This window comes from Canis lupus, chromosome 30 (assembly GCF_003254725.2).
Source record: "Canis lupus dingo isolate Sandy chromosome 30, ASM325472v2, whole genome shotgun sequence".
Lineage (NCBI taxonomy): Eukaryota > Metazoa > Chordata > Mammalia > Carnivora > Canidae > Canis > Canis lupus.
The window spans coordinates 10,691,756-10,705,036 of record NC_064272.1 but is presented as its reverse complement, the minus strand read 5'-3'; the positions used below and the strand labels follow the sequence as shown (position 1 = coordinate 10,705,036).

The 13,281-nt window shown below is 48.2% G+C and overlaps 3 protein-coding genes and 1 long non-coding RNA gene across 6 annotated transcripts; 2 read left to right on the top strand and 2 right to left on the bottom strand.

The window, feature by feature from the left end:
- Positions 1–673: 673 nt before the first annotated feature.
- HYPK (huntingtin interacting protein K) lies at positions 674–3,101 on the bottom strand. Its single transcript, XM_025472980.3, has 4 exons — positions 1,759–3,101; positions 1,373–1,428; positions 974–1,025; positions 674–828 (listed from the first exon to the last, which is right to left on the bottom strand). The coding sequence occupies exons 1-4, from the start codon at positions 1,918–1,920 to the stop codon at positions 733–735; spliced, it is 366 nt and encodes a 121-aa protein (XP_025328765.1). The 5' UTR covers positions 1,921–3,101; the 3' UTR covers positions 674–732.
- Positions 2,483–7,155, top strand: SERINC4 (serine incorporator 4). 2 transcript variants are annotated; one of them, XM_025472981.3, is made up of 12 exons: positions 2,483–2,659; positions 3,125–3,301; positions 3,474–3,652; positions 4,114–4,193; positions 4,324–4,417; positions 4,679–4,890; positions 5,071–5,166; positions 5,268–5,394; positions 5,789–5,861; positions 6,288–6,336; positions 6,482–6,635; positions 6,819–7,155. In XM_025472981.3, exons 1-12 carry the CDS (start codon positions 2,483–2,485, stop codon positions 7,015–7,017), a joined length of 1,617 nt encoding a protein of 538 aa, XP_025328766.1. In that variant the 3' UTR covers positions 7,018–7,155. The 2 variants fall into 2 exon arrangements, with proteins under 2 accessions (XP_025328766.1, XP_048960056.1); XM_049104099.1 differs by lacking the exons at positions 2,483–2,659; positions 4,679–4,890 and having other exon boundaries at positions 3,101–4,193.
- Positions 7,156–7,993: 838 nt separating this feature from the next.
- On the bottom strand, positions 7,994–9,866 carry SERF2 (small EDRK-rich factor 2). Of its 2 annotated transcripts, none has more exons than XM_025472979.3 (3): positions 9,680–9,866; positions 8,958–9,066; positions 7,994–8,331 (listed from the first exon to the last, which is right to left on the bottom strand). In XM_025472979.3, the coding sequence occupies exons 1-3, from the start codon at positions 9,684–9,686 to the stop codon at positions 8,268–8,270; spliced, it is 180 nt and encodes a 59-aa protein (XP_025328764.1). In that variant the 5' UTR covers positions 9,687–9,866; the 3' UTR covers positions 7,994–8,267. The 2 variants fall into 2 exon arrangements, with proteins under 2 accessions (XP_025328764.1, XP_025328763.1); XM_025472978.3 differs by having other exon boundaries at positions 7,994–8,354; positions 9,680–9,835.
- Positions 9,856–10,908, top strand: LOC112676033 (uncharacterized). Its single transcript, XR_003146254.3, has 2 exons — positions 9,856–10,097; positions 10,720–10,908. It is a non-coding gene; the product is annotated as an uncharacterized LOC112676033 (long non-coding RNA).
- The last annotated feature ends 2,373 nt before the right edge of the window (positions 10,909–13,281 follow it).

The following is a 13,281-nucleotide window of genomic DNA, read 5'->3' as shown; positions in this document are numbered from 1 at the left end:
AAGAAATGGAATGTATAAAGTATAGTGTTGTGGTTTAGAGTTCAGTTAAATCAACTCCAAAAATCAATGTCTTTATAGATTAATTCTGTATAAGACCTGAGCTTTGGGGCACCTGGGTGGCTCAGTGGTTGAGCATCTGCCTTTGGCTCAGGTGGTGATCTTGGGGTCCTGGGATCAAGTCCTACATCGGACTCCCTGCAGGGAGCCTGCTTCTCCCTCTGCCTATGTCTCTCTCTCGTTCTGTGTGTCTCATGAATAAATAAAATCTTAAAAACCACAAAAAAAACCCTAAGCTTTGATACCTTCTAATGTACTTACCATGTTACCTCAGTACCTAAATTCTAACTCCAAAAATAAATATATACATACTAACTCAGCCGCTTATGAATGGGGTGGCTGGGTAACAGTTAAGCACCCAACTTAATTTCAGTTCAGGTCACTAGTCAGATGAATGGGCCTAGTCTGCCACCTAGCATCTGCAGGTTGAACATGAGGTCAGAAGGTACAATTGTACACTGATCCTTCACATGATTTGTTTAAGGCCTGGGGGATGGAGGGAGCTGCTTAAAATCAGTTATATTCCAACATGTAAATTTCCCACAATAAAATACAGTATAATATACATAGCGTTTGATCCAAGATGATAGAACTGCAAAAAAAAAAAAAAAAAAAAAAAAAGCTAAATCTTTATTGAATAAAATAATCCAGTCAATGGGTCTGAGAAAGCACAAATCAGTTGGTTAGGGCAATAAGAGCCTCTACCACGTTGCCCATGTGTTCCCTCAAGCTCCGTTCTGCTGCTGCTCGTGAGATCTCCATCTCTGTCATCTGCAGGAAAAGGATCAATGATGTTACCTAAGTCTCTTCTGGAGCATTAAAATGCCACCAAAATTGCTAACTCTTGCTGCAGTAAACCACCCCAATTAAGCAATGTAAACTCTGCCCATATACTAATTTTGGCATTACTACTCACTATCAGCTCCAGATCTTCCTTCTTAATGGTGACTTTGGCCAGTTCCTTCTCCCTGCAAATATTCATGTACATTAGTCCTCATTCTCTACCTCCACCTTTAACTCTCAGAAGGATCATTCCCTGCTGTGTCTTACAAATAAAGGACTCCTGACAAATGCTGTTGAGTGAAAATACAAAATGACTCTCACCCCTCACCTAACATCCGCCTCCCCTCCCCTCGGAGTTTTTTACAACAGGCAGCTGGAGGAGGCCTTTCCAACAAGGTTGTAAACCTTATATATGCAAATACTGGTGACAGAGTTGAAGAACGGTACAAGGTACAAAGGCTTAACAATGGCTTTTATTCTCGTATGGGGAAAAGGGAGGAACTTGTAGGGCTGGCCGTGCGCACAGACTTACCGCTCCTGTTTGGCTTTCTGTTCCCGGGACCGTCTGTCTCCGATGACGGACATGGCCTATGAGAAAAACACCTACTTACCGTTCTGTCACCCGCAAGTCCCAATAATCTAAAAAGCTAATAAGCGTGTCAGGGAGGGTCTATTCATGATGACGAGTGTATCAGGAACCAAGGCCTAGGTTTAACTCAATTCTGTGCACGTGAGGTCCACTTTAAACACAATCTCCACCAAACTCTCTTTCGCAAGCGGCGGGCTCCAGTGACGGTTTCCCTCTTGCCTCCTCCCGCCAACGGGATGGGGACCCTGTCCTGGAGCCGGGCTTCCAGTTAGAACCGGAGAGGCCCCTCCGCTATCAGCCCGCCCAGACACGCTCACGGCCAACCTCACCGTCTCCAAATTGGAACTCTGGATCTCCTTCTCCTCCGCGTAGTCGGTGACTCGCTCCAGGTCCGCCGCACCGCTGTCATGCTTCCGTGGCTTCTCGGGAGGCCGCTCCGGGCCGCTGGTCTCAGTCTCCAACTCCAGCTCCACATCCCCCTCGGTAGCCATATCGATCCCACCGTGCCGCTGCACAGGCCCCGCCCCACCTCACCAAGACTTCCGGTAGCTGCCCTGAAACTTCCGCCCGGAGAGGATGAGGCGGGGCTGGGCTCGGGCCACACCTTCACTAATGTTCTGGGTTCTAGAAACTTCAGTCAGGAAGGAGGGTTGCCTCTCAGACTTCCTGTAGGGGTTCTAGTGTTGTTTTCTGCAAGGCCCTCCCACACAGCTACCCCGTCATTACTCCGGCCCTCACCAACCGACATCCTTAGCTTCTCTTCACCTAGATTCTACCCCTTCCAATCCATCCCGCCCCCATCAATTCTGTTCAACCAGGATGGATGACGTCTAGTCCTAAACCAATTAAGGATGCTAATCCACTAGAGGCCAGATTTGCAAAGTGCTCCATAATCTGGGGAGAACAGCCTGTGTGGCCCAAAGGCCCTGCAAAGAAAGTAGCTTTACAGAGACATTTGCATTTACCACATCCGGGAGGTTGGTGTTCCTTTCGTTATGTCCCTCCTCATACTCCTTTAGACTGGGTGATCACCCCCCAGCACCGTGGCAGCCCATGGCTGAGGACAAAAAAAAAGCTACTTTCTCATCCTACTTCCATCTGGCGGACCTGGGCCTAATCCCTGGGACAAGGATGGTGGGTGCCAAGGCAGTTACAGAACCCAGCACCTCCCTCCACCTGGCACAACGCAGTGGAATCAGCAATATCATGGTGAATCCTCCCTTCTATCAGGTGAGAGCATACTTGGGCAAAGGGGCTTGAAAGGTCCCTAGAGCAGGAACTAAGAAAATGGAAGGGAATGGTGGCTGAAGCTGGGGAAGAAAACCCAGGGAGCCAATAAAGATGATAGGCCTTCCTTTCCCCTCTGAGGCCTTTCCTTTTCTTAGCTCCTGAAATTAAACCTCTTGTCCCACTTCCCAGTACCAGGTCTATAGGTCTAACAGAAAGGTGAGAGGCCAGGTGTGACTTAGGCTTTTAGGAAGGTCTGCTCAAGCCTGTATCAGCTCTTATGATGAAAGCTCTACTTGATGTCAGTGGAAGGCAATCCTAAATAGCTTGGAACCAGATTCTGAGAATTCCTGAGTGAAAGGAGAGAAGAAAACGAAAGGGAAATTTTGGAATTCAGCCTCATGGGTTAACCTAATACATACATTAAACTTTTCCTCAGCAAATCTCCATCTGCTGCTCTATCCCCAGGTGTCCTGCTGTGAGCCTGTTCCCTGTACCTGCAGCTGCCATTCTAGATGGCCCCTTGTCACAGAGTCTGCTTGTAGCCGCCTGTTCTACATCCTCCTCCACTTGGGGTCCTCAGCAATCTGCTGCCTCCTGCTGTCAAGGACAGTAATGGAAAGAATCTGGGGGAAGGCACATGGGGTAAGAGGGAGGATTCAGGTTGCAACCCAAGAGTGAAAGGTGAAACCCTCAGATAGACAAAAAATTCAGATTGGGGGGTAGGGGACAACTGAATGGATATAACCATGAGAAGCAGGTACCTCTCTATTCATGAATTGCCCTGCTATTTCTCACATGCACTCTCCTCCTCCAGATCCAGATGCCCTCAGGGTTATGTGTCCATCTGTTTGGCTACACTCACTGCCCAGTGCTCAGTGGCTCTGGAGCTGTGTACCGAGTATGCGCAGGAACTGCCACCTTCCACCTACTGCAGGCTATGCTGCTAGTCCAGCTCCACTCCCCCTCCAGCCTGCGGGCACAGCTCCACAACAGGTTTGTGTATATATACTTTGGGTGGGGTGAGACTGGGGAGGAAAAGTAGACATAGGCTGAGTAAAGGAAATTCCAAGATGAAGTAACAGCAGTGTAAAAACTCCAAAAACAGCTTTAAGCTCCTGCTTCTGCCATACTTACTGTGTGACCATGAGCCACATACTTACCCTCTTTGAACTTCTAGTTGCTAAAATGGAGAGAACAGTGGGGTTATTATATGCAAACCCTTTGTCAACTGTGAAACACTGTCCAGATATTATTTAGGTATCTGAGAGAATTTGGAATAAGCTGTGATGGGCCTATTTCCAGCCCTTCTCACGTGGGACTGGTTCCTCCTTTCCTATACTTAGTTGTCTCTTCTCTTCCCTTTCCTATAGTTTTGCTTTCTCCTTTGCCTTCTTCCATAGGCACTGTTCACTCCGCTTTGCCTTTTCTTGAGTCTTGTTTTGTCTCCTAACCAGCTTCTGGATCCTCAAACTGCTGTTCCTGCTAGGTCTCTGTGCTGTTGCCTTCTGCATCCCTGATGAGCATCTCTTCCCAGGTACCTTCCATCTCATATCCTAATCAGCAGGAGTAAGCTAATAGCTTTTCTAAGAAAGAGAGGGTAGGAAGAAAACCAGGAGTAATGACATGGTCAGCTACATTTTCCCACTGGTGCCCCCTACTTGCAGCCTGGCATTACATTGGTATCTGTGGAGGGTTCACGTTCATCCTGCTGCAGTTGGTGCTTATCACAGCCTTTGCCCATTCCTGGAACAAAAACTGGTAAGGAGCACTTAATCCTAAAGGCTCTTCCTGGGAAGGTTGTCTGACATTACTAGACCCAGTAGGGTTGGGCAAAACGCATGACAGGCCAGTGGCCCCCTAACTTCCCACTGAACAGTGCCAAAAAGCTCAGAAACATGAGGACTCTGTAGGCTAGGTGGGATGAGTAGTCACACCAGTGTTCCGGGAGCAGGGGGGGGAATAGTTTATTAAAGGGTAAAGAGTTGGAGCCCCAAGCCACTGCCCACCTCCCACCCTTAGGCAGACAGGTGCAGCCCAAGACTGCCGCTGGTTCCTAGCTGTACTGCTGGCTGCCCTGGGATTCTACACCATGGCAGGTGTGGCAGCTGTGCTCCTGTTCCACCACTACACACACCCAGCTGGCTGCCTGCTCAACAAGACGCTGCTTAGTCTGCACCTTTGTTTCTGTGGCCTCCTCTCCTTCCTCTCCATCGCTCCCTGCATCCGCCTCAGTGGGTACATGCCTTGCAGCATTCCAAATCTGGAAGGCCTTTAGTATAGAAAAATTCGTTAGCTTCCCTAATCTTAGTCAATGGTCTGCTTCCTCCAAAGGGTGGGTGAAAGAAGTATAGATGGATATGAGCAGAAATTACTACCCTGTAGACAAAAGCAATGATCTCCATTCTCCCCAGAGCAACCCCGTTCTGGCCTTCTACAAGCCTCTATCATCAGCTGCTACATCATGTACCTGACTTTCTCTGCACTGTCCAGCCGTCCTCCAGAAAGTGGTAAGGACTGGACCTGGACTCCCCTTGCTAAAACCTTTTGTTCATACCAAATACTTAGCTCTTTTTTTCCTTACCACCTTTCTTCTGTTGCCTTTTTGCAGTAATCTTTCAAGGACAGAATCACACTCTGTGCGTGCCTGGCCTGAGTAAAATGGAATCGCAAACACCAGATACTTCTCTGGCAGTGCTAAGTGCTGGCATCATGTATACTTGTGTCCTTTTTGCTTGGTGCGTAAAGGTATCAAGGGGAGAGGTGTGAGAGAAGGGAGGATACCCAGGACAGAGAAGGATGGTCAGGAGACTGTCTGGGACCATGGTTTATTTGAACTTTAGAGCAAGACAAGAGTGAGGAAAGCTCCCCATAAACAGAAACAATTTCTAAGAATAGCACTTGTCAGATGATCTGTATTAGATGAAGGGGGCAGGGAGAATGACTTGAGAATTAAAAATGAGTACAAAGGTTTTAGGGCCCTCACATGATGAGACTTACAAATATTTGGGGGAAACAGGCTCTGGGAATATAATACCCTCCTGAGGATTACCAATATGGACCAGCTACTAGTACATGCTCTCAACCCCTCCTGCTGTTTGACTAGACCTGCTTGAGAACTGTCTTTTTCAGTAATGAGGCTTCCTACCTGGCTGAGGTATTTGGGCCCTTGTGGATCGTCAAGGTTTACAGCTATGAGTTCCAGGTGAGGATGGAGAGCTCAGTACCCCCAATGCCCTTCCCCCCTCACACAGAGACAAAGACACACACATCCTACCAGCCTCTACCCAGAATGCTCAGATTCTAGCTGCTATTACCTTTTATTAAGTACCCACAATGTGCTAAGCACTGTGCTAGATACTTTACATTCATAATCTCATTTAATTTAATCCTCACAACAACCCTGTGAGGTAGGTATTTGCTCCATTTTACAAATGGAGAAATTGAGGCACAAAAGGTTAAACATCTTACCAAAGTTTTCATAGCCAGTTATATACTGGATCTAGAATTTGAACCCAGATGTGCCTCCACTTTTTACACCGACTAATCTTTTCAAAGGGGAATTTCCTATATTAATACCTTCACATTCTTTCTTAAGTCATTCTAAAACATGCTGCCTTTTGTTTTACAGAAGCCTTCACTCTGTTTCTGCTGCCCTGAAACCGTGAAACCAGAGGAAGGTGAGTGTCATTAAGCATGTCCATAAGAAAGTGTAGATTTCTGCAGAGTGCCAAAGAGCCCTGGAGCGCCTTCACAAAAGAAACTGGGGAGGAGGGAAGAAGTGTTTCAGCCACACTGCACCCAGCAGCCCTTCCCTCTCTCCAGGGCAGAGGGGTGGGGCTGCCAGGCCAGCTGACCAAGAGACCTCTCCAGCTACTCCAGTGCAAGCCCAGCATCTCTCCTACAGCTATTCTGCCTTCCATTTTGTCTTCTTCCTTGCATCACTCTATGTCATGGTTACCCTTACCAACTGGTTCAGGTAGGATGGAAGTGGGCCTGGGATATACTCCTGAAACCCTATTATAGGAAAAGCAATTTAAGGCCAGTCCTAAGGGTTATCAGGAGACATACTTGGGTCCACCATCATCTTTGGTGGGGAGGTAGGACAGGTCTAAAAGCTAAGGTCCTAAGTATTCTCTAACCAGAGACTTTGGTTCCGCAGCTATGAGGGAGCAGAACTGGAAAAGACCTTCACCAAGGGTAGCTGGGCTACCTTCTGGGTCAAGGTTGCCTCATGCTGGGCCTGTGTTCTCCTCTATCTTGGGCTGCTACTGGTACCACTCTGTTGGTCCCCCACCCAGGACCGCCAGCCACCTCCTACTTTCAGGCCACACTGCCATCGCATAAGTACTGCAAGATAACAAATATTCAGTGTAGGTACTATTAACAAACAGGGATTCCCTTGAGGTCATACTCCTAGTCTTGACTCAGGAACTGTCCAGCCCAGCAGATACCTCAAGGACACAACTGGCATTTATTTCCCTTTAGACTGAAGTCAGTACTATGTTTGAATAGGATAAAGTGGCCTTACATACTCTAATGCTATGGGCAGTGTCTGACTCACTGGAGCTACCGTTACATCTTTACCCCAGCTCAAGAACCTAATTTCCAAGTCAGCAGCTCAGGAACCACTGCTGATCCCAGCAGACAGTGCGGCACCAGCCCTTTCCTGGCTCTCATGGTGGAGATGGGGGCAGGGAAAGACCAACAGGGACTGAAGACTTACTTGGTTTTGCCCTTGGAGATAAAAAGGAAAATAAGCAGTTCAGCCCTGGGCACAGGGAGATAAGCAGCCCAGAACAAACCAGGACACAGAAAGAAAGGAATATACAGAGACCACCTTAGGTTTTAATCCTGATCTTGAGGTCAAAGGAAGTAGGAAGACAAAAACCACCCTCATTCCATGAAGAATGACAGAAGAGAATGTGAACACTAGAGAGTAGCTGACTGTGGGAAGTCAGTGAGCACCAGGATTTGGGAGCCAACTTTCAAGCAGGCGAGCAAAATGAGGAAGAAATGAGAAAGAGGGGCATAAACTTAGGTCCTGAAGCCTTCCTTCTTAGACCTTCAACTCCATCCTTGGGATGGTGTTCAAGGTCTGGGTGGGGGACAAAAATCACAGAAAAGAAGTTCCTATGTTCTTAGAGGATTCCTCTACCACATACCTGGAGTACTTGTCTGTTTGTTGTAGTAAAATAAAGAATTTTTCTGCGATGTTTCACTTAGTCTACTTATCTACCACCTTTTAAAATCTGAAGTTCTCTCCCTTTTTGGTGGTAAAGGGCAGCCATTCCTCCATCCCCATCCCCCCAATCCCCAGTCAAACCAGGCGCTCAAGAAATTACAAAGCTACTTTTAATACTTTGGGGTGAGCCCCACAGGAATAAAAAACACTGGGAAGTGGTAACCCCCTCACCCCCAGGCGTGGCCCAGGGGGAGAGAGGCTACCTGAGGGGAAGGAAGCACAAAAGGGACCCGCTGCAGACTCAGGGCAAAGGGAATGCCATCGGTGCTGGGACCTGTGAGCACTACAGGAGAAAACGCGAGCGTGGTGGGACTGGCTCCAGGCACACAGGCGAAGGGCAAGAGGGTTGGACACGAAGCCACAAAGCTACTTGGGTTCCTCCTTCTTCTCGTTTGCCTTTTTCTGCTTCTGCTGCATGATCTCCGAGTCCCTGGGGGTAGAGATGATGGGGCACTGGGAGGTACCAGAGGGCAAAAAGGACAAGATGCAGGGGGATGAAGGGCACAAAGGATAAGATGGAAGTGGATGGGACAAAATTCAGCGTGTGCCTGCTGTATTCCCACCCTAGGAGAACAAGAGGAAGAGAGCTGAGGCTTAAAAGGCAATCAGGCTCTATCTGGCTGTTGCCTAAGGGGTCAGAAGTCTGGCCACAGAGGCCCAAAGGCTATTCTTTGCTGAGTACCACACCCAGCAACACCAGTGAGAAGGTTGGGAAAAGGGAGGAGAAACTGAACACCAAAGAGGGCTTTAAGTACCGTGCTGTCATAACCACTACCGCATTTGAAATGTGAAGCTCCCTGCCCTTGCCCTTAAGGTCAGACTCAGGGGCACTCAGAAATCAGCCGAGGGCAGGCACCCGCCCCAGTCCCTTCCTGTCAGGCTGTTGAGCTAACAATTTGGAGGGTAGGGAGCAAATAAAACCCTAGAGGAAGCAATGCACTCTGCCCCTCACTAGTCCAGATGTAAACCCTGAGGTAGCTCTCTTTCCTGGTACAACCCTCGGTCTAACCCAGGTCTCACCCTTCCCCTCCCCTTCCCTCCCCTCCCTGGGGCTACCTCTGCTTGCGGGCGGCAGCAGAAAGCCCGTCATCTCGGCGCTTTCCCTTAACCGAGTCGCTCTGCTTTTTCATATTCTTCTGGCGGGCGAGCTCGCGCTGGTTACCGCCTAAAGAAAGAAGGTAAAAGGTGAGACGCGGGGGGCCTTTATGGCCGCACGCCGGCGACCCACTTCCCTCACCCGGACACCAGCAGGGTCCAATGCTCCTACACCGGCCCATTTCGGGGCCTAGGCTGCTGAGAGGGACGGCGGGGGGGGGGGCTGTAGGGGGGCGCTGGTGGCAAGCTGCCGCGGGGCAGGTCAAACCGGGAGGCAGAAGGAGGACGGTTCCGAGGAGTCCGCTAAAGGCATGTTTCGAGTTTCGGGTCGGCCCGGGGGTCCAGACTGGTGGCGGTGTGTGGACAGTCTGGGTCTCTGTGGGGGATGGGCTGCGACCTGGAGTAGGGGGCTCTGGGCCTATCACAGCGGCGCGGGGCTTGTCGCCACGCCGCGGAAGGTCGCGGAGGGCCTCTGCTTGACTGGGGCGGGGGAAGGGGGGGGGTTCTCAAGAAGTGGCGGTGGGCAAAAGGCCGATTTCCGGCGCCGTGTGAGGGTCTCAAAAAAGCGCTCCCAGAGGAAGGCCTCGCTAGGGAAGCCGAGAGGAGGCCAACAGCAAGATCTGGCAGTCGTGTTTAGGATGGACGGGGAGAAAGGGGTAAGAGAAGAGGGTCTCGGTGCTCACGGGTCATGGCGACGGCAGCGGCTCCGGCCTGCCTCCGTTGCGTCCCCTCGTTCTGTCCGACGTTGCAGGCCCCGCCCCCTTCTCCGAGCGTAACGAAGTCGTCCTTTCCTCCCCGCCCTATGGAGCCCGGGCTCAGTCTCCCATTGGGCAGAAAGAAACACGTGGGGCTGCGGGCCACACTCCAGCCCGGGCGGATGTGGGGCGGAGGTTCGCAGGCCAGTGCGCTGCGTGGGGCGGGGCTTCCTGGGCTAGGCGTTGGGTCGGGCGGGGAGAAAGTAGGCCGGGTCACGTGGACAGGGTGGGGGTGCAGGGGTGCGGCTGGCGATGTGGCGTTCCCGCGGGCTCGAGCACGTGACCCGGCAGAGTGACCTCATGCGGGGACCGTTTGGGACACCGACGGACTCGCCCAAGGGGAACGGTAGGGGACGGAGGGCGGGGTTTCATGGGGACCGAAATGGTTTGGTCTGTTCCGTGTTATCAGGACTTGGCCCGGTAGTTAGGATTTATTCCCCACCAGCAGCATATTTAGACTCGAGTTGTTCACCTATAAGGTAAAGTCAGGTACAAACATAACTTTTAGACACCTCCTTCCAATCACGCTGTACCCTCACCGCAAACTCCTCCAATAGAGATTAGCAACCACATGCCCTGTGTCCTAACTTGGGTCCTGTTCGTTTCCCACAGAAATATTAAATGTGAAGATGCAATAGCTTGGAAATATTGAAAGACCTCAAAAATCAGGAACTATGGAGTTGGCTCAGGGACTAAGAGACTGGGAAATGCACATACTGTGTCCGTTTCTTCCTCTGGACGTTTCCCCACTATACTATAACCTGCACCAGTCACATCTGGTTTATAAGAGGCAGTTGAATAGGACGGGAAGCTTTGGTTTCCCATTAAATTCATTCTCCTTCCCAGCTCCATTATTTGTCTACCAGACTCCCCACCAGTCCTGAGGAATTCATAGGATAAAGGAGAAATGCTTACGAAATATTACAGGAAAGGACCATTTGTAAATTTTATTATGTGATTCTCTCCAGTTGGTGCTTATAGCGGAACAGAGTTGAGGCTGGAACTTCAAACTAGCTTCCCCCTCAACATGAACCTGATGGGAAGGCAGTACATCTCCGTCAATGCCATCCTCACAATTTTTGCCATACCAAAGTATCACTTGAACTATTATTACTTAAAATGTTTGTACCAAACTTCAATAAAGCTTATAAGTCAAACTTCATAATTCTTTTTATTAAAGATTTTTATTTATTTATTCATGAGAGACAAAGAGGAGGCAGAGGCAGAAGCAGGCTCCCCACAAGGAGCCCAATGTAGATCTCCATCCCAGGACTCTGGGATCACGATCTGAGCCAAAGGCAGCCATTCAACCACTGAACCACCCAGGCATCCCCTTCATAATCTTTTAGTAAATTTAAAAATAGTATCACCTAACCACAAACAGAAACTAACTTTAAAAGTCAATACAAGGGATGACTGGGTGGCTCAGCGGTTGAGCACCTCCCTTTGACCCAGGGCAAGATCCTGGACTCCTGGGATGGGGATTGAGTCCCACATCTGGCTCCCTGCATGGAGCCTTCTCTCTGTGCCTGAGTCTCTGCCTCTCTCAATCTCTCTCTGTCTCTCATGAATAAATAAATAAAATCTTTAAGAAATAAATAAAAAAATAAAAGTCAATACAATGAAAATGAAATATATCATCAAATTTTACCAAAGTAATATCATTGTCAAAGATGCTGAACCTGGGGCCTGCCCTCTCTTTCTTAAAAAGAGAACAAGTTTTAGAGAAGTAATAAGGCATAAATCTTTAAAACTGAATCTTTCTCTTGATATAATCAGAAGATTAAAAATAATCTATTTTTTCAGTGTTTTTTTTTTTTGAACATTTCTCTCCAATCTTTTCAATGTTATTTAATACTATGTCTCTATATTACCTAGAAAGCCCTTTGGTACTTACTAAATGTACTAGATCAACCTTGGTGGCATGTATAACATTGTACAAATCCTGACTCTGGTATTTACTGGACACTTATTTTCTCCATGCTTCAATTCCTTTATATGAAAAATGGGAATAATCTCTACCCCTTGGTATTGTGGAAGAAATTAATATAGATATAAAGGGCTTGGCCCATAAGGAATTCAGTTAATGTCTCCTCCTTCTCCTTTCTTCCAAGTCCTAAAACTTCCTCTTCCTTCTCTAGATTCCTCTAACCCTTCTGAGGCAACCAGTATCTGAAATGGCCACTAACGATCCCACCCTCCTGATTTTATATCCTTATGAAGTTCTCTGCCACACTGAATCAAGATTGGTCTGTGTGACCAATAGAATATGGCAGAAGTGATCATATGTCACTTCTGATGCTAAATCATAAAAGATGTGGCTTCCACTTTCCTCTCTCTCTTGGCTCACAGGCTCTGGGGGAAGCCAACCGCCATTTCATGAGAGGCCCATGTGGTAAAGAACTAAAGCTGCTGGCCAACAGCCAAGAGGGAGGGAAAAATCTTCATTTAAACTCATCACAAATTTGAGAAGGAGTAAATTGGAAAGAATGAAAACTTAAGGCTCTGTAACAGAGAAGGAGGTAAGGCAGGATTTAGGGACCCTGGATACAAAGTGGGAAGATGAGGAAACTGACTTAGAGTGGGGTCATCATCTACAGACCTCAAGCAGCAGTTTGACCACAGTTCATAAGCAGAATTTGGGCTATTTGGTTTACTAGCCTCAGGTTCTCAATGGAGTCAAGCCACTTGGGTCCCCTTGCATATAAATTGACCACAGAAGCAGCCCCATGGAGAAAACCAAGCCACACTATAAATGAAATAGTATGAGATGCAGAAACAAGTTTTCTTTGGCTCCTGCTACCTCCTTATGAACTCCAGCATCTCAGGTAGGTGAGAGTAGAACAGCCTTAAACCAGTTTCCTCTTATCAACTCACCCCTCCTTACTCCCATGACCAAGAGTCTATTTCCAATCCTAGCAGAACCTGGGCTGGTTGCTACACCCCTCCAGTCTAATTATTCCAGGAGTTGCCAAAAACATTCAGTCATTCTTTTTTTTTTTTTAAGATTTTATTTATTCATGAGAGAGAGAGAGGCAGAGACACAGACAGAGGGAGAAACAGGTTCCATGCAGAGAGCCTGATGTGGGACTCGATCCCAGGACTCCAGGATCATGTCCTGGGCCAAAGGCAGGCACCAAACCGCTGAGCCACCCAGGGATCCCCAACATTCAGTCATTCTTTCACCACATTTTATGTTGTGCACTAGCTATGTGCCAACTATTGTTTAGGCATTAGGTATAAAGTGACAGGAAAAAAAAATCTCATAGAACAGATAATGTAGACAGGAAACAGCTTGTATAGATATGCAAATTGTGATAATTGCTTTGAAAGAAAATAACGGATTCTATGCAAGGATGATATTCAAAATATTAAACAGGGTACACAGCATAAGCACCTACCCATCAAAACAGGTCTCAGTGTAATCTGAATGAAGACTGTGAACAGTTCTTCTACCTGTCCTGGTAAGAAATCATAGTACTGCTAGTTCTGTGAAGGGAGTATACCTATAGACCTTAACTTTGATTAAG